General features: G+C 25.2%; 7 protein-coding genes across 13 annotated transcripts; 3 read left to right on the top strand and 4 right to left on the bottom strand.

The window, feature by feature from the left end:
* The first annotated feature begins 411 nt into the window (after positions 1-411).
* On the top strand, positions 412-2,106 carry LOC114133124 (rhodanese domain-containing protein CG4456-like). The gene is made up of 4 exons (XM_027998755.2): positions 412-885; positions 1,399-1,593; positions 1,671-1,830; positions 1,905-2,106. The coding sequence occupies exons 1-4, from the start codon at positions 774-776 to the stop codon at positions 1,951-1,953; spliced, it is 516 nt and encodes a 171-aa protein (XP_027854556.2). The 5' UTR covers positions 412-773; the 3' UTR covers positions 1,954-2,106.
* Positions 2,107-2,267: 161 nt separating this feature from the next.
* On the bottom strand, positions 2,268-9,684 carry LOC114133125 (arylalkylamine N-acetyltransferase 1-like). 5 transcript variants are annotated; one of them, XM_050203181.1, is made up of 5 exons: positions 7,733-7,853; positions 7,242-7,599; positions 5,515-5,743; positions 4,072-4,363; positions 2,268-2,778 (listed from the first exon to the last, which is right to left on the bottom strand). In XM_050203181.1, exons 3-5 carry the CDS (start codon positions 5,720-5,722, stop codon positions 2,559-2,561), a joined length of 720 nt encoding a protein of 239 aa, XP_050059138.1. In that variant the 5' UTR covers positions 5,723-5,743; positions 7,242-7,599; positions 7,733-7,853; the 3' UTR covers positions 2,268-2,558. The 5 variants fall into 5 exon arrangements, with proteins under 5 accessions (XP_050059138.1, XP_027854561.2, XP_027854560.2 ...); XM_027998760.2 differs by lacking the exons at positions 7,242-7,599; positions 7,733-7,853 and adding an exon at positions 9,432-9,684; XM_027998759.2 differs by lacking the exons at positions 7,242-7,599; positions 7,733-7,853 and adding an exon at positions 8,344-8,443.
* A 54-nt stretch (positions 9,685-9,738) lies between these two features.
* Positions 9,739-13,411, top strand: LOC114133126 (rhodanese domain-containing protein CG4456-like). Of its 2 annotated transcripts, XR_007604868.1 has the most exons (4): positions 9,739-10,118; positions 10,791-10,953; positions 11,765-11,972; positions 12,861-13,411. XR_007604868.1 is itself a non-coding variant. In XM_027998766.2 (3 exons), the coding sequence occupies exons 1-3, from the start codon at positions 9,986-9,988 to the stop codon at positions 11,820-11,822; spliced, it is 354 nt and encodes a 117-aa protein (XP_027854567.1). In that variant the 5' UTR covers positions 9,739-9,985; the 3' UTR covers positions 11,823-12,416. The 2 variants fall into 2 exon arrangements, 1 of the variants encoding a protein (XP_027854567.1); XM_027998766.2 differs by lacking the exon at positions 12,861-13,411 and having other exon boundaries at positions 11,765-12,416.
* Positions 13,412-13,588: 177 nt separating this feature from the next.
* On the bottom strand, positions 13,589-14,750 carry LOC114133127 (partner of xrn-2 protein 1). Of its 2 annotated transcripts, none has more exons than XM_027998768.2 (4): positions 14,586-14,750; positions 14,174-14,355; positions 13,943-14,079; positions 13,589-13,782 (listed from the first exon to the last, which is right to left on the bottom strand). In XM_027998768.2, coding segments are annotated over exons 2-4 (309 nt in total). In that variant the 5' UTR covers positions 14,344-14,355; positions 14,586-14,750; the 3' UTR covers positions 13,589-13,780. The 2 variants fall into 2 exon arrangements, with proteins under 2 accessions (XP_027854569.1, XP_027854568.1); XM_027998767.2 differs by having other exon boundaries at positions 14,532-14,747.
* A 1,833-nt stretch (positions 14,751-16,583) lies between these two features.
* Positions 16,584-19,433, top strand: LOC114118939 (uncharacterized). The gene is made up of 2 exons (XM_027980373.2): positions 16,584-16,740; positions 19,070-19,433. The coding sequence occupies exon 2, from the start codon at positions 19,079-19,081 to the stop codon at positions 19,334-19,336; it is 258 nt and encodes an 85-aa protein (XP_027836174.1). The 5' UTR covers positions 16,584-16,740; positions 19,070-19,078; the 3' UTR covers positions 19,337-19,433.
* On the bottom strand, positions 19,400-20,802 carry LOC114118926 (uncharacterized). The gene is made up of 3 exons (XM_027980359.2): positions 20,637-20,802; positions 20,463-20,543; positions 19,400-19,825 (listed from the first exon to the last, which is right to left on the bottom strand). The coding sequence occupies exons 1-3, from the start codon at positions 20,671-20,673 to the stop codon at positions 19,671-19,673; spliced, it is 273 nt and encodes a 90-aa protein (XP_027836160.1). The 5' UTR covers positions 20,674-20,802; the 3' UTR covers positions 19,400-19,670.
* A 61-nt stretch (positions 20,803-20,863) lies between these two features.
* On the bottom strand, positions 20,864-22,432 carry LOC114118925 (probable ribosome biogenesis protein RLP24). Its single transcript, XM_027980358.2, has 4 exons — positions 22,207-22,432; positions 21,930-22,116; positions 21,640-21,789; positions 20,864-21,040 (listed from the first exon to the last, which is right to left on the bottom strand). Exons 1-4 carry the CDS (start codon positions 22,285-22,287, stop codon positions 20,913-20,915), a joined length of 546 nt encoding a protein of 181 aa, XP_027836159.1. The 5' UTR covers positions 22,288-22,432; the 3' UTR covers positions 20,864-20,912.
* Positions 22,433-23,792: the final 1,360 nt, after the last annotated feature.

The raw sequence follows: 23,792 nt of genomic DNA, 5'->3' as shown, positions 1-23,792 counted from the left end.
TTTCAATTCTTAGCTACTTATAAGAATTTTTTTAAACATTTTTTAACTAGGTACAATAACAACAACCTAAAAGAAACCTTGTATTAAATGTTCAAGTTTTTTTGGACATGAAAAAAAAATACTTAGAAAAATCGAAAATTTCAATTTTCTATAAATGGCTCAAAAAAGCCAGGATCGTTTTAGAATTATAACAAAATAAAAAAATTGATTTTGTTGAAAGCTGGTTTAAAAAAATAATACGGCATCCCTAAAACCTAATAAAATGCAATTCAATATACAAGATTTCTTATCAGTTATCACCACTAACCGAACAATTCGTATGAAAAATGATCACCTGTCGGGTGGGTAACGGCTAGCTTTGATCATCCAACTTCACATACGTAAAGTTTCCATAGATAATAAAATGATCTATATCATGAACATAATATAATAATGATCTATGAAAGTTTCAAACGTTTTAACTTTTATTTAACTGATAGGGAATACCTACTTGGATTCAAAGCTCAATCAAGGTTTTAGATATTGTTTTAACTCATAATCATCATATTATTATTTATTAAAATTATTATTGTAACTGTTTGTGTATTTTTTTCTACAATTTATATTATATGTTTTCAGTTTGAATTATATTAAATTTTATTAAATTCTTGTTTTTAGTTAGGTATCCTAGTTTCTATGCTCATAGATAAAACATTTTTTTTTTGCAGTGTCTATCATATAACTACATTTTTTAATATTTACTTACATATACTTCACAGAAATAACTTTAAATCATGTTAAAAATTTTAAGAAGTCAATTTTCTCCTTTTATTGGACAAATGCATCACCTATCTGGGATAGTAGTAAGCAAACAGTTCATGAAGAAAACAAAACCTATAATACTTTGTAAGTTACCGCATTTAATTGATTATGATTTACGACTATAATAAAAATCCATATTAAAATAAATTGACCTGTATTATGTTGAATGTGAAATAGACAAGAGTTTATATTTAATCAATTTTATCAGAAATGAGAGTATTATTTTTACCTACCATAATGAGACTTTTACTAGACAAATTTTCAGTAATAGCTCATATTAAAATTATTTGTATTTTTATATTATTTTATTATAAAAATGTAATACCTATTACATGTATAATAAATTTAAATAAATTATAAATAATAATATTTATATCAGATTTCTTACATGTTTTTTTTAAACTTCTACTCTACTATAAATAATATGTTATTGTACTACTTAATTTGTCCTTAACTTGTGTTTTCCTTCAATCAAATAGAGTATATTACTACCTAATATATTTTGAAAATTTAAACTATTGCTCTAGTATCCAAAGGATTAATTAAACATAGTACTTATAATAACCATACTTAATTTAAAATATTTTAATGTTTAAGATAAAGCCAAATTAAACCAGTGCTCAATTATTCAAAATCGCAGTTTTGCTGGTACATCTCCACCAATTATTACTGATATTAATTATGAAAGATTGAAAGAATTTATCAACCAAAATGATGCATTAATTATTGATGTACGTACTAAAGAAGAATTAGCTACCACAGGAGTTTTACCAAATAGTTATAATATTCCACGTGTGTAACACATTATTATGTTTGTAATTAATAGTTTGTATTTACCAACCTACCTAATTTTATTTTTTTTATTTTAGTTGATGAGTTAAATACTGCTTTTGAATCTACACCTGAAAAATTCTTAGAAAAGTACAATATTCCTAAACCAGATAAAGATCAAAAAATTGTTTTTTCTTGCGCAAAAGGAATAAGAAGCTTAAAAGCATGCCGTTATGTTGCAGACTTGGGTTATAAAAAGTATATATTTTTGAATAACCTAAATTTATTTAGACATAATCATTTGAAACTTATTTGACTTATTTGATTTTAAGTCTTTTCAATTATACCGAAGGATGGTTTGGATGGGAGTCACACAAATGAAGAATGTATACCATTTATATTTTAATGGGTCAGTGCATCAGTGTATGTTTTAATAGCAAGTGGACTGTTATTGTAATACAATTATATTTTTCATCTATAATGAAATAATAATATTTAATGTAATATAAACCTAAATAATTGTATAGCAATTTATCAGTTAAATACTGATTAGGGTTTAAACCCTTATTCACTTACCTTTTTATCGAGAAAATGCTGATAGAAATCTTTTGAATGCATTGTGATAAATATGATACTAAATATAAAGTAGGTAATGAATATTATCTGGATGTTTAATAAGTGATTTAGTATACCTATGAATATATAAAATTATATTTATTTAATAACATAAAAAAAATACATGGATATTTTAAAATGAAAACAGTAAATATAACTTTAGAGTTTAGACCAACATCATATTATCATCTTTAGTCTTTATAATTAATGATTTGTTATACAAATATAGTTTATATATTTTAAATGTACAGATTTAAAATATAATAGCATATTACATTCATATGAGTAATGGATACATACTACTGCAAGAGTAGGTTATAACCTTGTAGGTATACAATTATATATAATATATCATAAGAATAATTTGATTATTAATCTGTATGAAAAAAATCTTCAATAGAAATTACATACACTTTAAATTGTTTGTGGGGAGGTAAAGAATTAAATATCACTTCACCTTTTTCATTTGTATATTCTTCATAATTCAAGGAATAGATGCATTGAAATCCTAGTTTCTCTGCTGCACTAGCAGAAAAATAACTACTACAGTCGACACGGACCATTGAACATTTGTTTTCTAATGCCAATTCTCTGAAATTTAAATTTAAAATCTTATAGGAGTAATATAACAACAAATAATTATATAATCATACTATAATATATGAACAAAATAAGTGTCCAAACAAGCATTAAAAGAAAAACATTCAATTGATTTTATTTTATTGGAAGGTACTTAAATGAACTTCCTTCATGTATAATAGAATTTGTATTTTATTAGTATTCAATTTTCTAAAAGCCTATTTACCATTACCCCATATTTGGTAACTTTGAGACCACATTGGCTTTAAAAGGGTTTTATATAATAGCTAGGTGTTTACGATTTTTAATGATTTTTTTATGATTAGTGATAAATGATTTTAAGAATAAAAATAGAGAAAAAAATCTGCTTTGTTGTACAGTAGGTACCTAATTCAGTATCGTTGCCTGTATAAGCTTAGGATTATAAGTTTTTGAATTCTAAAAACATGTAATTCCTATCGTTTTGTAAGGATTTGTGAGTTTACTAGTTAAATATTTTTAAAATATTATCATGTATAGAAAATACAAATATAAACACGTTTCTACAGTTATTCGTTTTTGAGATACCCCGAAGAAATAAAACTAGTTTTGACTTCCCTAATATCCACCCACAGCTAGAGGGCATTAATTTTTTTTAAATTATTAGTGATAAAAATTAAAATACAAATGTTTAATGCATTATATAAAATATTAATAAAACACATGTTTTAATATTCCCTTAAATATCCAAAAGTTAAACAAGTATTGTATAACCATTTTACTGTAAATTAATGATTTCTATTTCACTAAATAAATAAAATTACAATAATTTAAAATCGATGTCTTTACACGTTATACCATAATCGAAGTACTTAAATTGGATATGCGATATGCCCTATATGGCCAAAAGTTAGATTATATGTTACTTGAATCTCACAGCTCACATATACCTACATGATATATATGTATGATAAAAATATAGATGTATAAATATAATTTATGTAAGTATATAAATATAAATACATAATCTACAATACCTACGTCATACAACATAAATTATAGTTGTTAATTTATATTTTCACTTAATTAGATGGATATAGTATGTAATTACTAATTTTCATATTGTATTATGTAGCTTTATAGTTCTAATAGCATTAAAAATACCAAGACATAGGCTATAATAATACTTGTTTATATTTAGTACTTAGTAGGCAAAGGTAATTTACTGTAAGTAAATTATCATTGTGCATAGTTATAATTAATAAGCAACTATAGTTAAGAAGATATATTAACGGAGATTAGGAACAATAGTGTGATCTAACGTACTTGCTTTTATAAAACAGGGCTTTGCACACTCCTTGACCTCTAAATGTTTCATCCACAGCGACACCCTTAATATCCATTACCCGATTTACGTTTGGGTACCTTTCGAACATATCTGATTCTTGTTCGACTTTTTGAAAAAGTTTCATGAACTTATTGAACTTAACACTGCCCTGCTCTTGAACTTTGCTGTTACTGCTACAATTACTTCGTTTTTCATTATCCCTAACAATTATTTCGTTGGTAATTACACCAATCAAATCCCCGTTCGAAGACACGGCTTTGAAAGTTAAACCTAGATTTATAAATAAGATATGTTTTTTTGCTGTATAGCTTATAAAATTATAAATCATAAATTAACAATTAGATATTGAATTATTTAGTATAAACGCGGGAAATAAATCTATTGTAGGCTTGAGTGTATGCTTATTTAACGGAAAACTGCTATGGGATGTATTTTATAAAAATAAAAAATTAAAACAAATTTTTAACACTATTGTTATAGATGTTTGGTTATTATTGTTTTCATTTTTTTATGAAATATAATTTGTTCAATACTTATTATATAGTCGTATAGAACATATAAATAATATAATGATAAAATCATCAATGGAAACTTAAGTTTAGAAAAAATGTAAGATCCACTCTAAAATTTTACTTCTATTCTTTCGCCAATTGCCGTTCTTTAAAATTGTATTATTTTAAATTTTTAAATAGTTTATTTAATTATTTATATTCAAGGTTATTCACCTTGCATGCCGTATAAGCTAATACAATATTCTTCAAACATTTATTTAAATTTTGATTTTTGGAAATTTTAAGTACACCTATAAAGACTATATTTTAAAATAAAAATTGTTTTTCACCGTAAATGTTAATCAGATGATTAAAACAAAACAATAATATATATATTATAAATTAAAATTCTAACGAATGGCTAATTTCTAAATTATTAAACTATAAATACTTAGGTACCAATGATCATAGTTTTTGATAATAGATTTAGATTTATTGGAAAGAAAGTTAAAATTCTTTGATGATTAAAAATTATAGAAATTAATAGATATTAATATTTAACATATTATAGAATTTTAACCGTTAAAATAGTAGGTATATAATATATACGTATATTTCGTACCTAATAGCAATTTTATATTTGATTGAAAATCATTATTCTTATTCTTTATATAGTACATAAAGTTTAATAAAAAACTAAAGGTTATTTCGATACAAACTCGTTCAAATTTCAATTTATAGTAAAAAAAAGTTCTTATTTGAAAAAAATAAGTTTTTACTACTATTGGGCATTTAATATTCTGGTACAAAATTATAAGTATTTGAAAATTAGGTCTTTAATAGTATGTACCTACTTAAAAAGTATACCGGATAAATAAATACACCGATAGTTGAAATTACTTAATTTTTTATTTATTAGATACAACTTACCATTATCCAAAGTTTTGAAAAAATGATTTTGAAGTTTTTCCACTGATTCAACATCTTTATATAACTGTACACACATTATTAACGGTTCTTGTTGAAAAAAATTTTTTTTAAAAAATTCAATAACTATTTGTCTATCATTATCATTATCGGAAGACATTGGCACGATATTGTAGTTGAGACGTTGCTTGTTTAGGTTGGACTTGTTCATTTTCTTTAATTTATTCGTTAACTGAAATGTTATAGTGTTGTAACTATAAAACTATAATATTAGTTTTGTTTTAATTTACATGAAATATTATACCTTTTTATTATTTAGGTTACCTAAAATTTAAACTTTCACTTCGTTTATATTTTTATTAAAATACTATACTGCTAAAATAATGTACAATAATTATTAATTAGTATACATAGTTACAATAAAAAATTATGTGTATAATAATACTTTTCTAAATATTACGATTCACTGTTAACATTAAAAATCGAATATTATAAACCAAAATTCGTACATTACTAATTATTAGTAATTACTATATTATAGTAGATTGTAGATACCTAGGCACCTAGCTCATACCTAATTAACGCATGTTGATAGATAAATACATACGTGTCGTACTAAACATATTCGTAACGTATAGGTACTATTGATTGTTTACTGCTACATGTAGTATAAAAACATGTATGTGTATAAAAATGATAAAAATGTATAATATTTATCTTAATCAACACCAATGCGCGTAGACATCAATTTTTTTAAATTATTATTTTTGTTGCTATCTGTAGCAATATTAACGTTATATATTGTCTATATTATGTAATTATGTATATTGTATTATTTGTATTGATACAATGATATACGTAGTATGTACGTATATATTTACATATAATATCACTTAGACATAATATAGAACTATATTATCTGTTAAATAGTATTAAGTCAAAAAATAAACGAATGTATTAGATTGTTTTTAATAAATACCTAAGTGTGTAGTTATTTATAAAATATATATTAGGTTGGTGTAAACGAGTAAACGTGTAAACGTCGTGTAGAGTATAATTTTCATAAAAATTAATTTTTTATTTTTTTATTATTAAAATAATTTCATTGTTGTTTCTTTAAAAAAAAATATAAATTTATACCTTTTACAGTTTCACTTATATAGCTAATGCTTAAAACGTATAGGTACATCTGTGATTTGTTTATTCAATTTTGGTAACAATTAGGTTACTATTATGTACCCATTTTCGATAAGTAATAATTAATAGATAAATAATAGGTACCTATATGTATAATGTATGAATGTATAATATCAATAGGTACTCTAAACGTCATTATTCAAAGTAAATATTATTTTATAGATTGTTTAAAAAATATATATATATGTATATATTTTAACTGAATTAAAATTAAATAAAATAACATATTTTCAAACACATTAAAACTTTTTTAAATAAGGAGGGTTAAAAAAATCATCTCATTATATATATAATATATTTAGTTTAAAATAAAGTTTATTCCAAACGTATATGCGGTAAGTAAATATTGAATAATATTAAAATATTCTAAAATATGTTTAACATAAAACGCTATTTAAAAAGTTCAAACATATTACATATAGTGATTAGTGATCAGTATACGAATTATTTCAATATTGAGCATTTAAGAAGTTAAAATGTGTAGTAGTGTATAGTATATTATAGGTAGGTAGGTATACTATAACGATACGTACCGATCCACTCGTTATAAAGAGTGACTTTGCATGCAAGTAGGTTTGTTAATCACTTCGTAATTTCGTATCGATTTTCATTCTTGAAAATCTTGAGTAAGTATGTGTTAAATTATTCACAAAGTCTGACAGACAATTTTATAAACGTTTAGAGTTTATTTTACGTTTAAACGCATAAATTGAATGGTTTAATAGCTTATAACGTGAAACATTTTTTTTTAAGACCAGTAAAACAATTTTTCGTCGAATAAATAAAAAATGTCACCAAATGATAATAAAAATAAAACATTAAGTGAACTGAGTTTAGTTTTTACTTGTTAATTTGTTATATAGTGGTCCCATGCATGTAGACTTTAAAAACCTAAATAAGACATGATATAGGTATACAGATATATAAATAAAATATGACCAAAAATTAACATGAACTAGTTATAAAAATTAATAAAAAAAAATTTGAAAAATTAATTTAAATTAAAAAAAAAAGAATTATTTACCATTATTTTCCTAAATTTGCAGTAGTGAAATTGACCATTGTCCGACTGAATATTTTTATACATAAAAAAGAACTCTCTACATCCATTAAAGTGATCGATGCGACGGTGCATACTTCATACCAGAGGTTTCAAATTACAAAACTAAATTTTAAATTTTGAAACGTTCGATATCGATGTTATAGGCATACTGACCGTATAGGTAGGTTTACTGCAGACTATATTATGTAAATCGATAATCTATACATTTAATACATTTAAAAAACAAGCCGATAACGAAAACAATAATAATCTAATAAAACTATTAAATCCACATTCTGGGTTTTTACATTTCTTGTTATGTAATTTATTTGTTTTTATTACAATAGCATAAAAAACATATGAAAAATCCACAGCAGGAAAAATTTTAAAAAAGCAAAAAAAAAAAAATTGGTTTATTTGGAATCATAATGTCGTGAAACAAATTTATGTATAAAAATAGATCTCTATCTTCTCATGTATAAAAAAAGAAGCATATGCTTTAAAATCCGAACCCTAATTATGTATATTAATAGTAGGTTTTTAAATCTTATATCGTTATAACATATTAAATAATGAATCATTTATTTATTTACCATTTACAAAACAAACTATAGCCTTCTAGGTGTTTTTTAGCTATTTCGCCAATAATTTCTTCAACATCCAATCTTATGTTTTTAAGAATGTAAAGCTTTGTAAGCCCATCATTCAATATGGACTAAAATTAAAATAATATTCAAAAATTAAACAATCAACAAATAAAACAAATATTTCATTAGTGAATAGGGGATAAATACCTCTTTCATAGAATTTCTTAAATATGTTTTTTCTGTGTTAATCTTTTCAATTAGTTTTCATACAAACTATAATGCAGTTCTATATAAGTTAAAAATAAAAGTCAAGGGGGGAGATATATCTACCTTATTTCCCCCGTAAATACGCTACTGTCATGTGTAATAAGTAATAATACGCATACGGCATACACTTATACACACTATCGGCTACCGTATATGTGTAGCCTGGGGGTCTTAAATAGACAACATTGTATTTTACATTGTTTTAAATAAAGATATCGGTGTATGTTGCAATGCTCATGGATAGAAATTAATTTAGAAATCCTTCGCCCAAATCAATGTGAAAAAAGTACCGGCAATATTGCATGCTCAATATGATGGTTCATTATTTCGGTGCGGAATAATTTTACACCGGTTTGGGCCAAGTTAAACAGTACTAACCAATTTCCAGGAACAGTGTGAGACGTCAAACTTACACTAGATCAAGTATAAAAATATAAATGATGAAGAAATGAACGGGAGATGTTTTACTGATTGCTAGCAAAGCACATGTCGTAACGGAGGTCCAACTGTAGCAAATTATAATTATAAATAGGTATTATGATTACCACGTTACCTCGCTGTGATAAATTTTCTCAGAAATTTAAAGTTAGACCACAAAAAAATGTAGTTACTGTGAGATATACTTATACTATATATATTATGTATACAATCCATTTTTCTTATATACCTACGTATGTTTATATCAACAAGAATACAGTGTATTGGTGTCAAAACATGAACTGACTTAAGAATAATATTATCTAATAATATCATATTATTTTGTTTTTAAAACCAGGTTTTCATATAATAAAATAAACAATATTTGAAATACGAATTATAATACGTACCTTATACTTGATATACCTCCAAGCCACCAGCTGCAGTGGAGATTTATGGTGTCACCGATATCACTATAACGGTACCTACGTCGGTATTCATACATATACATAAGTAGTATATTATATACCTCTATATAGTTTTATATTAAAGTATAATACAGCAGACGACTGAATTTAACTGTAATTAATTAGTCGATATTTTAATATTAAATAGGTTCCGCCCTCCGGTTCTCTCTCTTCATACGACACTCACGCCGAGTACTGCACTGTTATAGTAAATTATCTGGTCACATTCGAATTATATTATTGAGCAATATATTGTTAGTCGTCACGACGTCACTAAATCATCGTCAGTGTATGCGTTCGTATAGAAAAAATTTAGTCAGACGAGTGTACACAAACCTTATTACAGTCGTGAAATACCGTGTTATAATAAGAGAGCTGATGTGACACCGTAATACTTGCATGCCTAAACAGTAAACGTACTATAGTTTATTAATTATAGTTCATCCATCGAGTATAATATAAGCACAATTTAATTACATCAATCATTCAACCGTATAATGTCGGTCTATGAAAACGTAGACTACGATGGCTTGTTGGCGAAAATGGACCAAAAATCGTTTGTGATTGATGTCCGTGAACGCCACGAGCTTGCTGCGACTGGATCATTACCCAACAGCATAAACGTTCCACGTAATATAACGCATAAATCATAATAATATAATACATTATACAATAAAATATGTCAATTTACATATTGTACTATATTACCTAACTTATACGTCTGTAGCGGTTATCATTGACTTCACGATACCAGTCTTAAAGATTTTAGGCGTGTCGTCTATTTTAGAGTGAATGTTCATTTTGTTTTATGTAAGATTATTTTCATAAGTAGCGTACCTATTATTAACATTTTAAGGGCCGTTGTCAACGCACGTCATAACTTATGACCACTGATGACTCTTCAAATTAATATAATACAGACATAATATAATTAATCAAAAATTACAATTCACATTTTTATATTTACTCAGAAGGTAAACTTCAATACTCAATATACGCTCACAACAAAAACACATTGTATATAATAATTAATATTTTACTAATTATTGTTGTAGTATAGATAATAATTATTGATTGGTATGATCTTTTATGGACCATGAATAATTAAGATATCAAAATTCGTGATGCCTATCCTAAAATGAGTACTGAGTAGTGACCTATTTAATCATTTTTAAATTAGTTTATGATATATTATCTACTAACACGGTGTTTTAATATGGGGGACCGCATAGAATAATACTCCATCTGTGGGAGGTGGTACGATTGGGTTTGAACAAAATTTTAAATTGATTGTTATTTCAGTCGGCGAGTTGGAAAACGATTTAAATTTGTCCGCTGAAGTATTTGAGAAAAAATACCAAGTGCCCAAACCTGACAAAGATAGTAGCGAAATCGTATTCTCCTGTGCCCGGGGAAATAGAAGTCGCCGTGCAGCTGAAATCGCTTTCAAACTAAATTATAAAAAGTAAATATCTCTATTATGTTAACATAATTGTATAAACTGCAGTTTATTTGTATCATACACGTATGAGCACGAGAGGTTTTTAAAAGTTAAAAAGTGCAATATTGTTTACATTTTTTATACCTATTTTACGAATCAAATCTTGTTTGGACAACGATAAGATTAGAGACAATTTATCTCCCAGCTAATTTCGGTGTAAAAAACATTTCTGCTAATATTACATTTATAACGCAGACATTTTCCCACCATTTTTTAAAAAAAAATTATTTGAATATGAAATTATTTGTTTTTAACTAATTTCTAATTTTGTCTTAATGTGTATATTAAATAAAATAGAATAAATTATATAAATAATAATTATTATTATTATACAAGTAGGTTATAAAAACTCATCGTAATATGGACATATTATGGTACTAGAAAAAGGTAAGGTAACATTGTAATATGTTGTAATTGCATGTAACATTTTGTCTAAAATCCCCATCAAATCCTTAGACTATAAAAAAATACATGATACATATTATGATACATCTATTATAATTATATTTATGGACGTATTATATAATAATATTTGGGAATTGGTAATATTTGGAAATTTATTCTGTTTTTCTGTTAAGACAAAATTTAATATTAGATTAAAAAAATAATTTCGTACATTCAAATAAATTGTTAAAAATAAACTGGTGAAAAGCGTAATATCGCATCGAAAATAGTATATGGAAGGGAGGAGGAAATGTTCATTTACTTACATTCTATTGATCTATTCTAATACTGATGTATTATACAGCATACTTAATCTATTTTGACATTACAGGTTATTTAATTACACAGGCGGTTGGGCCGAATGGTCGGTGAAATATCCAAGTACATAATATAATTTAATACTTGAAAATTGGAATCAACTAGTATGAAATATACTAAATAATTAAATGTACATATTATTCTCTAAGTACCTTTCCGAGAGGAAGCAATGCGAAAGCGGTCCCCTCCCGGTCGTCGATTTCAACCCGGAAAAAAAAAAAGTACCTAGTTTAATATCATAATTTATAGCATATTTCTTTGTTTCTCAATGTCTATAGACATCTGTGATTTCATTTTATATAATTTTAATACCTAAAGTAGCTTGAGTTTCATTAATTTTTTTTCATTTTACAAAAGTATCGGAATTTGTAACCCACATATACATTTTTACCATACAATTTTAGTATTTTTTTATTTGAATTTTACAAACCAACATATTATATAGGTATTAGGTATATAAACACAAGATGACAAAATATGATGGCAAATGTTGTAAGTCAGTAGGCTGTAGCCTGTAGTCACACATAGACATTAAACATCACAAGATAACTTATACATACAACATACTAGATTTAAGATCCACCAAGCTACATCAAGATTTTTTGATCAAAATTATAATTCGCATAGTTGTAAATCTTAATAAATATTAATACTTAATTGTACAATTTTTTTAATACATATTTTTTATTATAAATTAATATACCTAAACTGGGTACACATATTTCAATCTAAAATAATAAAATAGGTACCTAATTGTCTACATGTACAGTAAAACCTTATTAGTTCAAACTTCGCTTAATCTAGATAGCCGTTTACAATACATAAATTATACTAGTTTATGATAGAAAAGTGCTAGGTGTGCCTAAATACTATATGTATTTAGTATGTGTTTGTATTAATGATTATAATACAATTATGTAGGTAGTATATTTTAGGTTTATTATGTTAAGTATATGAATTAAACTAAAATTTGTATGCCTAATAAAATTGGCTTAATTTATGACTTACGATTATTTGTTATTTTGTTTAATCCGGACTTTTATTAATTCGGACAACCTAGAGCTTCAATTAGTCCAGATTATTGAGATTTTACTGTATTTTTTTTTTAGATCCAATGCATTGTTTTTGCCTTCTGGTCAAATGTATGTATATCAGTGCAGCAACATCTCTAAACTCTTAATAAAGGATTAAACGGAGTATTTTTGTTTTCACATAATTTTAAATTAATTATTATAAAACAGATAAACATTTATTTATGAGAACATTATACTCGCATGGGTTGTTACTGTTTTACTAATGCACTACACGGCAAATTTTATGTTCAAAGTAATCTATTTTATTTTAATCTTAAACTGAGTTGACCAATTATCACATTTAAAGGTTAGAATATTATTTAGCCCACTCTCCTCCTCAATATAAGATTTATTTTATATTTTAATTTTAAAGCAAGTTATGAGTAGATATTGTAAATGTTTTAAATTTGTACACAACAGTGTAAAATGGAGTATACTGAACTTAAAATTAGGTAAGTATAGTGTGCATTAGTTAGTTGGAAATAACAATAAGTAATAACGCATAGAACAGCGGGTACAATTTTATGCATACAAACAATGTTAATTAAAGGATAATAAAATATAATATTGTATTAATATACATAAAATGTAGCTGATACTATGCTGACCTATTCCATTCATATTTTTTTACTATTTATGTGTATGTATAAGAATAAGATGCATAGGTGCCAGGCTTACTAGGTTTAGTCAAGAATAATATAATCTGAGTATAATACTATTTTTAAAACCAGATTTTCAAAAAAAAAAAAAAACAACAAACAACATTGGAAATAAAAATTATACTTATTATCTATGAATTATATTATTACAAGTCAATTAATTAAAAAAAAATTGTACATAATTAATTTATCATAATACACACAATGCATATTACAATTTGTAAATAATTATTTTGTAATTTGTAATTTATCTGATTGATATTGATCTGATATATGATAAATCGTGTTATCAACATTTTCTGAAATACATTAGTGTGCACATTAATCATTAATAAACGTAATTTTTTTAAATTTTGAATAACAATTATTAAACTATCATATTATCTATTTAAGTATTTAAATGATACCAAAGCAATTGTTTCAATTTATTTAGAATTATAATAGATAAAATATACTTACAGCGTTTAGCTTTAGCTTCAGCAGCGTCTGATGCTGCAACAAAGGTTCTTTGTAATTTTCCTTTACGTTTTTCCCTTAAGTCATCAGCTAAACCTTCAGATAGCGTTTCAATAAGGTCCATGACTTTTTTGGGGTACCTTGAATAATTAAAATCATTTAAAAAAAAAACTAACAAACTATAATTTATAGTTTGATTAAAAATTACGAAGATCAATTAAAATTTGAACTCACTGGCATCCTAAAAATTCGACATTAAAAAACACTTGGGCTAAACATACTAAACGATCCTCAGGGAATTTGTCTTGATGAGCAACTAAAAATTGACGCCTAAATTGCCAATGATCTTCATATTCATGTTCAGATCTGTATTTATCGACATCCCAAGATGTGTCAAAAGACATATTTATCGGTACCTGTAGGTAAGAAAATAAGAAAATTCAAAGTTTAAACAATCACACAAGTTAATATTTTTTTTATTATTATCAATATGTTGGTATTTAAAAATTTTCAAAGTTCCTTTAAAATTAAATAAAAACAACGACATTTTTTATTAGTCGAGAAAAATATAAAATAAATAATAATAACATACCTAAACTAAATAATTGACTAAACAAATTCACTATTTTAGAAAACTGAATCTCACTTGTCTTATTTTTCGCTCTTTTTCAAAAAATAGACGCAAGTATTCTTAAAATCAAAAAAAGCGATAATCGTTAAATTGAACGCTAAAATCTGAAAAGCAAATAGTAAACACTAAACAAATATTAGTCGGCGTTAGATGATGAGTGATGACTATGACTGAATGATGAGTATAATGTGATAACACGTGATAAAGGCGATAATAAAACTTTCGGTGCCTCCAATCTTAGATCATATCTATACGTATAATAATATGATCTAAGCCTCCAAGGAGTCCAATACTCCAATGGGCAATGGGCGTCTTACCACTCTTACCACAAAATAAATTAACGGTCTTACCTTACCTGTCCATTTAATTAATAATTTATATCTTTTACTAGCTGCAGCCCATGTAACTTGCTGAATTAAATTAAATAATTTTATTGGTTTAATAATGTTCGTTACTTATTATACGGCTATACCTGTATGGCGTTGCTGACGATTCCCTCCCTACATTTTAAGTTAGAATCCTGAGTTTTGACAAAATCGCAAACATTTGTCAATATAAATTTATAAATATTTTTACTTTATACTCAAGGTTAGAAAATTTAATACAAGATGCCTCACAAGTAATTTATACTAAAACCAAAAAATTTAAAAATATTAATATTAACATAATTATTTTTTATAAACATTCCCAGTCAAATTTTATTAAAATATACTATCTATTGTTTTGTGTAATAAATCCTTCTTGAAATAGGTTTTACATAAGTTGTTTATACTTCAACTAAAAATATCGATCGAATGTATCATCTATTCACTCAAAAATTATAAATATTAAAGTTAACAATACACTATACACTATACATAAAATGTATTGTTTTTAATGCATTATACTTATAAGCTGATATATTAGATTCCACATATAACGTTGCGAAAATAACTCAAGACGTGTATTTTACTATAAAGCATGTATTTATTTTTTAAACATAGTATATATTAAAAAAAAAAAAACTCCTTGTAAATGGCTGATGATGATTCCAGATTTGTAACTAGGGGAGACGATAGACGATGCATATTACAGAAATGATCCTGTGAAGTATGATCTTAATTCAAAATTAAAATTTGCACACTATTATAGTAAAAACTATCACTACGAATCGTCAGTTGGACATTAATACAACCCGTAAAATTAATATCCAATATGGTTATGATACTGGCGTCTATTTTACTCCTTAGTTATATTATGTATACCTATACAATTATGGTTGAATAGTGTAAAATATATCCTGGTTCTCAATTATTACTGAGGTAAAACACAGATTTATAACGAATCATAATTAGATATAAAAACATTTTATAAAAGTACCATCTGCTGGACGTATTGATTCGACAAAGAATGAATTGGGTTTTATTTTTTTCTTAATCCAATAAAAAAATGTAAATTATAGTAATAATATTTGTAAACATTTTCATAGTAAAATAAATACTAAATAGTACTATTGTACTAGGCTAAATATTACATAAGGTAAGAATAAAAAAAAAGTTACTAACCTCACAAATTAGATTCAATTTTCTACCAGAAATCACCTTCAAAGTTCAAAGTTTAAAATTAAAGCAATTTTATAAATTTTTAACACTGAAAAAACACAATATAAAATCAAAAAAATTATCGCTCCTCTTAGAATTTAAAATTAGATGGATAATCAAACAACTATTATATATATAGTTTTATAGTTTATAGTGTAAACATTTTTACTGAATTTCAAATGGAAAATTGGTTTTTAAAAATAATGCACTGCACAGAAACATTGAAACAAACTTTTCCAATCGATTTAAATAAAACTATAATTAACTTCAAATCTTTGAACCAAAGTTCTAGTATTTATGAGAAATTTAAGAAACCAAAGGTTGACATTAACTAACGGTTTGGAAGAATTTTAAATCATACTCGTTCATGGCAGAATGTCTGTTCAAATTTCGCGGTAATTATTTGACTACATATTTCCTCCATGCTTCATATGTTTTTATAGACATTTTATCTCTGGTAAATTTTTATCAAGGTTACAGACAGTTTTTCAATTTTTTTAGCTCGTCTAGTTCGGCGTATCTAAAGCCTGAGTACTTTACAGGAAAAAACTAAAAAAGACAAATTCGAGTTTGAGAATCACCTATTAAATGTAAGTATATACTTGTATAAAATATTTTAATTTATTACTATAATTGTATTATATTATTCAATTATAAGTTTGATTAATGACTTTTTTTGTAATCATAATAAATTGAGTTAATATAATATTAATTTAACCTACTCTAATACTACTTATCTATAATGTCATGAAAAACTTTTTTTTTCAAATACGTTTGTAATAATTAGTTATTATTAAATTTAATTTGGTTTGTTCGTACAACTAAGTAATCGAGTACCTATTCATTGACATATTTGATCATTGTGAATTGTGATCCATTCAAACCATTTTTTTTTGTATCTAAAAGAAACATTGTTAATTATTATTTGAATAGTTAGGTACATTTGCATTTGAAATGTTGTTATATTTTGGTTTTTATTTATGCTATATGCTTAGTACCTACCAAACAACACACTTAAAATGTTTTTAAAAAAACTATTGCTGTTGAAACATCTGAGTTTGATTAGATTCTTTTAACATAAAGTCTAATGGTAATGTGCTGTATAAAACTTTAAATTTTAAAAAAGATACGCTTAATTTTGACAAGTAGGCATTATTTATCATAAATTTTTCACTATTTATAATGACTATTAATAATGTGCTGTGTTTGATAAAATTTTTGAAAACTACTGCTTTAGAATACATATAAAAGTATTCACATTCTATAATATATAGTGATATCTATTACTCTTTCCAAATAATCAGTAAATTTTTAAAATAAGATTGAGTTCTCCCTTTAGCAGTAATCAGAAAAAAAGTTCCTGTTAATAAAATTATATGAAATAACATAATTGTACATTTACATAGGTAGTATAATATTAATTTATTAAACATATTTAAACATCATGTTTTTACTAATGGTTAAGTTTGTGTTTTGTAATAAGTATGTAAGTATTTATATATTATTATGTATACATTTTAAAAACGGGTACATGTTACCCACGTAATTTATACATTATATAAACAATATTTTTGCTATATCAGATTGATTCAATTTGTGTAAGTGGTTCTTTGCATAAGATAGAAACTGATGACGATTTAAGTATTTAGGTTTTTCGACTTCTAACAATATGGAATGTAAATCAAAGTATCTTAGATACTGGATATCAGTAGAATCGACGAATTGTGTGAAAGATAGAATAATAAGTTCAGTTATTTAGTCTGGTATTCGTTGATTTGGAAATTATATTTATTGAAAAATATGAAAAATTAAGTGGGGTTGATAAAACGTAATTGACAATGACTAATGAGTGAAATAATTTATAAACAATTACATAAAAGACAAATAATGCGAACTTAACTATAAAATGTATGCATACAATTTACTAGAGAATTTTAGTGTTGATTTACTCTTGATTAATATAAGTATGATTCATAGTATAAGAACAAAATCTGATTAAATTTGAAATATGTGTAATTTTTTATTTTAATGTAACTTTTAAAATATCAATAAATAAATAAATAAATAAACAAAATATATTAAATATCAAATATATTAAAAAATTAAAATAATAATTAACAAATGTACAATAAATTATGCTTTCTTTTATGATTTTATTATTGGGTACTTTTTAACCAGCATTCACCTTATTTGACCTCCCTCCTTGCTTCCCTCATCTTACAAATTATCCCTCTAACTACAATTTACTTAAGTGCTTGATACATTTTAATAGTACTTTCTTGTTTTTCTTTTTAAAATACATTACCTATAAGCCAGCGTTTCTCAAACTGTGGGTCTCAACCCACTGTTAGGTTTTGAGAATTTTATTCTTTATAAACATAAACTATATAAATTATAAGTTCTGTTATCAACCACAGCAGGAAACAAGCACACGCTTTGTATACGCCTCAATATTAAAAATACATTTGTAAAATTATATCCATTACATATTTATAAACCATGAACATTAGAGAATAATTAATGTTCATGCTATAAATCTAATAGTACAAAGTAATAAGTAGTAAAAGCTATAAACAAACCTTGATTTTTTAGAATCACTTCCTGTAAGAGTATATGTAGATCGCAAAAGTTTTCAGGGGAATATTTAGGTCATGGTTCTAGAAAGATTGAGAACCACTGCTATAGGCTATGACTTAGGTAATAAGGGGATGTGTATATTTTTCCATTGTATCTTTACTCAATAAATAATAAATTTACTGTTACAATATAATAAGACAACATTTCTATTATATAAAAATGTAGATTTTTATCTTGGTATGATTCATAGTTATTACCTATTCAAAATATCTACATTCAAGCATTATAATTATTGATATTGAATTATAATATTATCTTATATGGATATAATTATTGTTTTAGACTAACATAATGTCGATCCGAAAAATATTGGTAGCTACTAAACCATTGTCCAGAAGTATTCATGGAAGCAAACCTTTGCTTGGCGAAGATGCCCGTTTAAAGGATTTAAAGGAATGGCAAAAATTTTTCCAACAACCTGATGGTGTACCTGTTTACCTGAAACGTGGAATGACAGATCGACTTTTGGTTGGTTTCATTATCATTGGTACATGTGTTGGACTTGGAAACTCATTCAAGTATTTGTACGAAGAAGTTATTAAACCATGAATAATGTACTCTTGTAGATTTTACAGTTAGTTTTGTAATTATAATAATAATACTGTGAGGAAATCTGTTAATAAATGATGTATTATTATTAAAAATATATTGTGATTTTTGTTTACATTAAGTTAACATAAAAAAAAAAATTATTTCGTAATAAAAAAAAGTTTTAGTATATAAAAATTAATTTTCAACTTATATTGTATTGTACCACAAAACAAAATTATTAAAAAATAGGTAGTTTAGTTACATCATTTAGTAAAACTATTAATAAACATTTTATCTTACTTAAAATTGTTAACATTATAAATATTGTTTGACCATTAATGCACCAAGAATTCTATGATGTGAGTGGTACAGAGGAAGGTGTTTGTTGTGGAGGTTGATTGTTAACTATAATAAATTTTTGCAATACAGCAAAAATTATTCCTGAAATCCCTAAAATGATGAGTCCAGTAAATGTGATTGACAACCAAGCTGGTATTCCTAATGATTCTAAAATAAAATAAAACGATTAAGTGTATTAATTTTTAGTTTTAATTATTGATTCATTGAAAAGAAAAATATTTAATGTATCGATTTTATTTCTTAGTTTTTGAATTTCGGTAAAAACGTTTTACTATATATAGTTATGTACTCATACAACATTACATTGTAATTTACTTATATTTTATGCCACATGTATTTTTCATTTGCTTAAGGACATAAATGAAAATATTTGAACGAATGTATGTATACATCTATACAATTAACACTATAGAGTGTAAAAAAGTTGTTTTAGTAAAAATAACTTTGTATTAAGTTTCACTACACTATTTTATTAAATATAAGTTTGATAAAATAAAAAACATATCATTTTATTTAATTTTATGAAATACAGTTGTATATCAATGAGTATTGTATGATGAAATTTATTTGTAAACATTAAATAAATAACCAATGCTACTAGAAAATTAATCTATATTCCAATGCAACTTAACTATACTAACATGTAATGATAATCAGAAATAAAATTATTAATTACCTTAAAATAATAAAGAAATGATTAATTAATAGTCACAAAATTGATACGACTGTAATCGTAGCTGCATGTAGATTTACCTATAAAATGTTTATATTAATTACTACTCACTATAATATGTCCTAGTAATGGTTTTTCTGCCCCTAAGAATCTTTCGTCTTGCTTCTGTCTCATGGAGAAATGAGATTATTGCTTGAAAATATAAGAATTCATTGCAGTTACATTAAAAATCCACTAACATTTTTACACATAGTGTTAATTTAAACCATACCAAATATTACTTACCAATCATCGAAAACAAAAGAACAGTAGAAAAACGCATTTTGAATGTTTTGTATAAGTTATGTTTTAAAAAAATATATTTAACACCAATAAATACTACAGTACTAATGAAGTATTTATGTTTATTGGGCGCGGAAAGGTATTTGTATAGTACCTTATCTGTTATGTTTCACTGTGTTGTAATAAAGAAGGTTGGGTAGATAGCTTGTGTAAATAATTACTCATGTATATATTCATAAAAAACTCATTTTATAATACCATTCAACAGTTACAAATATTTTATATTTTTATGTAAGATAATTTACTATGATCAATATTATTCTCGTCTTCTGTAGTAATCATCTCCACGTCATTTTCTTGTTCTTCTTCGAGTAGTTTTTCTTCAGTTGCCAAACGTTGTTTAAGTCCTGAAACAAATTAACAAACAATTAAGCTTATATTATTATTTTTAAATTACATATTAATATAATTTACTTAAGAAACATTATTATTAGTCTTGTAATATATTGAACTAAATGTAAAATAAATACAATATATAATAATGCTTATTTTTAGTTTTATAAATAATAAAATATGATAAGTTACAAGTCACAAATTAATTAAATTTATAATTCTATTGATAAAATATTAACTTAAGCTTTTTTATTTTTTGTAAAATGATTTCACAAATAGAAAAACTAGTTTGCTTCTAACATTAATTTAGAGATTAATATTCTCAGAATTTATACTGTATCCCATTTATTACTGTGATGTGTTATTGAGTTATATACTTTATAAGCAAAGATTGTTCCAAATTCATGGTGATAATTTTTTGCTTAGACTTTTTTATCACTTTAAAACATTTATACATTAATGAATGCATTAATTATTGATAGCTCAATCTATTATTTTTCAACAACAAATATAAAACAATAATTAAGTATCCAGGTTAAAGATGTCATGTACATGTTAAAATATATAATTTTAAATTAATATTGATAATAAATGGTAGTTCTTCTATTATTACCTGCAGCAGGTGATCTAATAAGTGACATATCTCTTTGGACTTCTCTGATGTCTCTGTGCTGTTCAACTTCACGTCCTTTACGTAATCGCTGCATTACATAAGTAGATTGACGTTTCTTTTGAATTTCAGTAACTTTCTTAATTGCTTCCACTATTAAAACAAATATTGAATATTATTAACTAACGTTAGTTGTACACTAAACATAGTTTAATAAATGTGTGTAACTATTAGATATCTACAGTAGTTATTTTATAACTGTGTTTAATGTTTATTGTACATAGTTTACGTACTAGACATTTGCCAAAACTCTCTATCATATTTCATTGGTATGTTACGTCTTTTTTCAATCTCAAAGGATGGGTCCACAGCAAGTTCTTTACCAACAGCCTTGCGGTATGCTTTGGTCCATCGTACACGCCTTGGGTTCTTCTTCTTTTGGAATGCTCTGTGACATTTTGAGCGACAAAATTTAAAAACCTTAGAATAAAACATAACAAAGTTATAAATAAATAATATGTACTAAAGGAGTACGAAATATATATTAAATATTTTAAGTATTTAACATACCTTACAATCATTTCTTACGAAATGCATTCCGTGTCCAGGGTACATTTTAGACGAACAAAAATAACAAGTGTCAATACGCATTGTATCGGTTTTAGAATATTAGACTAGGTTATTAAAAAAATTACTACAGAAGACCAGCAGACGTGTAGTGCTAACTTCAGTCCGCAGATAAAAAGAATGAATATTATCAATTTTTCATTTTAAATTCACATTAAAATTTAATTCACTAGATTTTTATTATCATTCAAAAGCACATGTGCTTTAAAATCTTAAAAAGTCTTGGCATATAAACACGGTTGTTAAAGATAGTATTATCATAGTTTATTGTTGTGTGGTTTCTGTTATCATAGATTGAATGATACTACCGCCAAGTTTTAAATATATTAAATTATACTATTTTAAAAAGTTGGTATACTTTTTTTAAAATTTTTAGATACATGTTTGAATATTGTGTTATTATTATTGTATATCCAGGGCAAGAAATTATTTATTTTTATATTATATTTGTTAATTACGCACTCATTTATTATTTATTTATTTTTTATTTTTTGGTCTGTGTACACGAGAACGTGTCGAAATAATGCTTCGATTTTCAACTTCAGTAGCTTTTTCGGTTCGAAAGTGAATCTAGTTTGTGCACTGGGGAGGTCATTTGTTGAAAATCCCAATAGTTTTCAAAAGCACCGGGAAATACCAAAAAAAAGATTAAGCAAAAACAGGAATTTGTACGCAAAACCAGTTTTCGACCAAATCGATTTTTTTAGATGGTTGTAATTCAAAAACTAATCACTGTAAATATAATAACATTTTCACCAAATGTTGATGTTAGTTTTATCTATGTACAGTTAAAATTTTCAAACATTTTCGACTTTTTTTTGAGTTATTCATAGACCACTGAAATTTTCTATTTTTATGAGAATTTTTTTTTGAAGTGTCGATAAAAAGATTTTGGATCGTTAGTCACAATTTTTTTTTATAAGCGTTTATAGTTCAAAATATTACGATACCTGTCAAAAACCCGAAAATTTGAAAGCAATTTTGAAATTGAAAAATCATCAAATTTTTTGTGTTTATAACTAAGGATTGAAAATACAACACTAAGTTTTCCATATGTTTTCCTTCAAATAGCTGTAAAAAAAACTCGAAGCATCAATGCATCATTATAGGAAAAATTTTAAGTGTGTTTAAATTTTAAATTTTTATTAAATAGTGTAACGATAACGATTTATCCTTAAACGATTTTAAATATTTGTTATTATTAAAAAAATTATAAGTCGTAGATACTTGAAAATTTCATCATGTTCTTTACAAAAATTCCAAACAAAACCAGTTTTCGACCAAATCGATTTTTTTATATGGTTGTAATTCAAAAACTAATCACTGTAAATACTTAACATTTTCACCTAATGTTTATGTTAGTTTAAATTTAATTAAATAAAACTATAATACATTATGGACTATGGTAAATGAGCTATGAGCATAATGCATATCAATACTTCATTCTGCATTTGTTACTAGTCGACATGTAGCTATTATACAATATTGTAATTACCCAATTTTTCAAACCAATAACTCTTAATTCGATC

Source organism: Aphis gossypii, chromosome 3 (genome assembly GCF_020184175.1).
Source record: "Aphis gossypii isolate Hap1 chromosome 3, ASM2018417v2, whole genome shotgun sequence".
In the NCBI taxonomy this organism is placed as follows: Eukaryota; Metazoa; Arthropoda; class Insecta; order Hemiptera; family Aphididae; genus Aphis; species Aphis gossypii.
The sequence above is the reverse complement of the archived record's forward strand: the minus strand, read 5'-3'. Positions and strand labels throughout refer to the sequence as shown.

Excerpts from the sequence above, each read along its gene's own strand:
- LOC114133125 (XM_027998757.2), bottom strand. The coding sequence starts at position 7,843 with ATGCACCGTCGCATCGATCACTTTAATGGATGTAGAGAGTTCTTTTTT. Across the intron at positions 5,744-7,732 it reads GCAAATTTAGGAAAATAATG|TTAACGAATAAATTAAAGAA; the intron begins GTAAATAATTCT and ends ATAACATTTCAG. Across the intron at positions 4,364-5,514 it reads TTTCAAAACTTTGGATAATG|GTTTAACTTTCAAAGCCGTG; the intron begins GTAAGTTGTATC and ends TTATAAATCTAG.
- LOC114118926 (XM_027980359.2), bottom strand. The coding sequence starts at position 20,673 with ATGCGTTTTTCTACTGTTCTTTTGTTTTCGATGATTG. Across the intron at positions 20,544-20,636 it reads TCTTTTGTTTTCGATGATTG|CAATAATCTCATTTCTCCAT; the intron begins GTAAGTAATATT and ends TATATTTTCAAG. Across the intron at positions 19,826-20,462 it reads CATTACTAGGACATATTATA|AATCATTAGGAATACCAGCT; the intron begins GTGAGTAGTAAT and ends ATTTTATTTTAG.
- LOC114133127 (XM_027998768.2), bottom strand. The coding sequence starts at position 14,343 with ATGTCTTTTGACACATCTTGGGATGTCGATAAATACAGATCTGAACAT. Across the intron at positions 14,080-14,173 it reads GTCGAATTTTTAGGATGCCA|GTACCCCAAAAAAGTCATGG; the intron begins GTGAGTTCAAAT and ends TAATTATTCAAG.
- LOC114118925 (XM_027980358.2), bottom strand. The coding sequence starts at position 22,287 with ATGCGTATTGACACTTGTTATTTTTGTTCGTCTAAAATGTACCCTGGA. Across the intron at positions 22,117-22,206 it reads TCGTAAGAAATGATTGTAAG|GTTTTTAAATTTTGTCGCTC; the intron begins GTATGTTAAATA and ends TTTTATTCTAAG. Across the intron at positions 21,790-21,929 it reads AGAGTTTTGGCAAATGTCTA|TGGAAGCAATTAAGAAAGTT; the intron begins GTACGTAAACTA and ends TTGTTTTAATAG.
- LOC114118939 (XM_027980373.2), top strand. The coding sequence starts at position 19,079 with ATGTCGATCCGAAAAATATTGGTAGCTACTAAACCATTGTCCAGAAGT.
- LOC114133126 (XM_027998766.2), top strand. The coding sequence starts at position 9,986 with ATGTCGGTCTATGAAAACGTAGACTACGATGGCTTGTTGGCGAAAATG. Across the intron at positions 10,119-10,790 it reads CAACAGCATAAACGTTCCAC|TCGGCGAGTTGGAAAACGAT; the intron begins GTAATATAACGC and ends TTGTTATTTCAG. Across the intron at positions 10,954-11,764 it reads TTCAAACTAAATTATAAAAA|GTTATTTAATTACACAGGCG; the intron begins GTAAATATCTCT and ends TTGACATTACAG.
- LOC114133124 (XM_027998755.2), top strand. The coding sequence starts at position 774 with ATGTTAAAAATTTTAAGAAGTCAATTTTCTCCTTTTATTGGACAAATG. Across the intron at positions 886-1,398 it reads AACAAAACCTATAATACTTT|ATAAAGCCAAATTAAACCAG; the intron begins GTAAGTTACCGC and ends TTAATGTTTAAG. Across the intron at positions 1,594-1,670 it reads AAATAGTTATAATATTCCAC|TTGATGAGTTAAATACTGCT; the intron begins GTGTGTAACACA and ends TTTTTATTTTAG.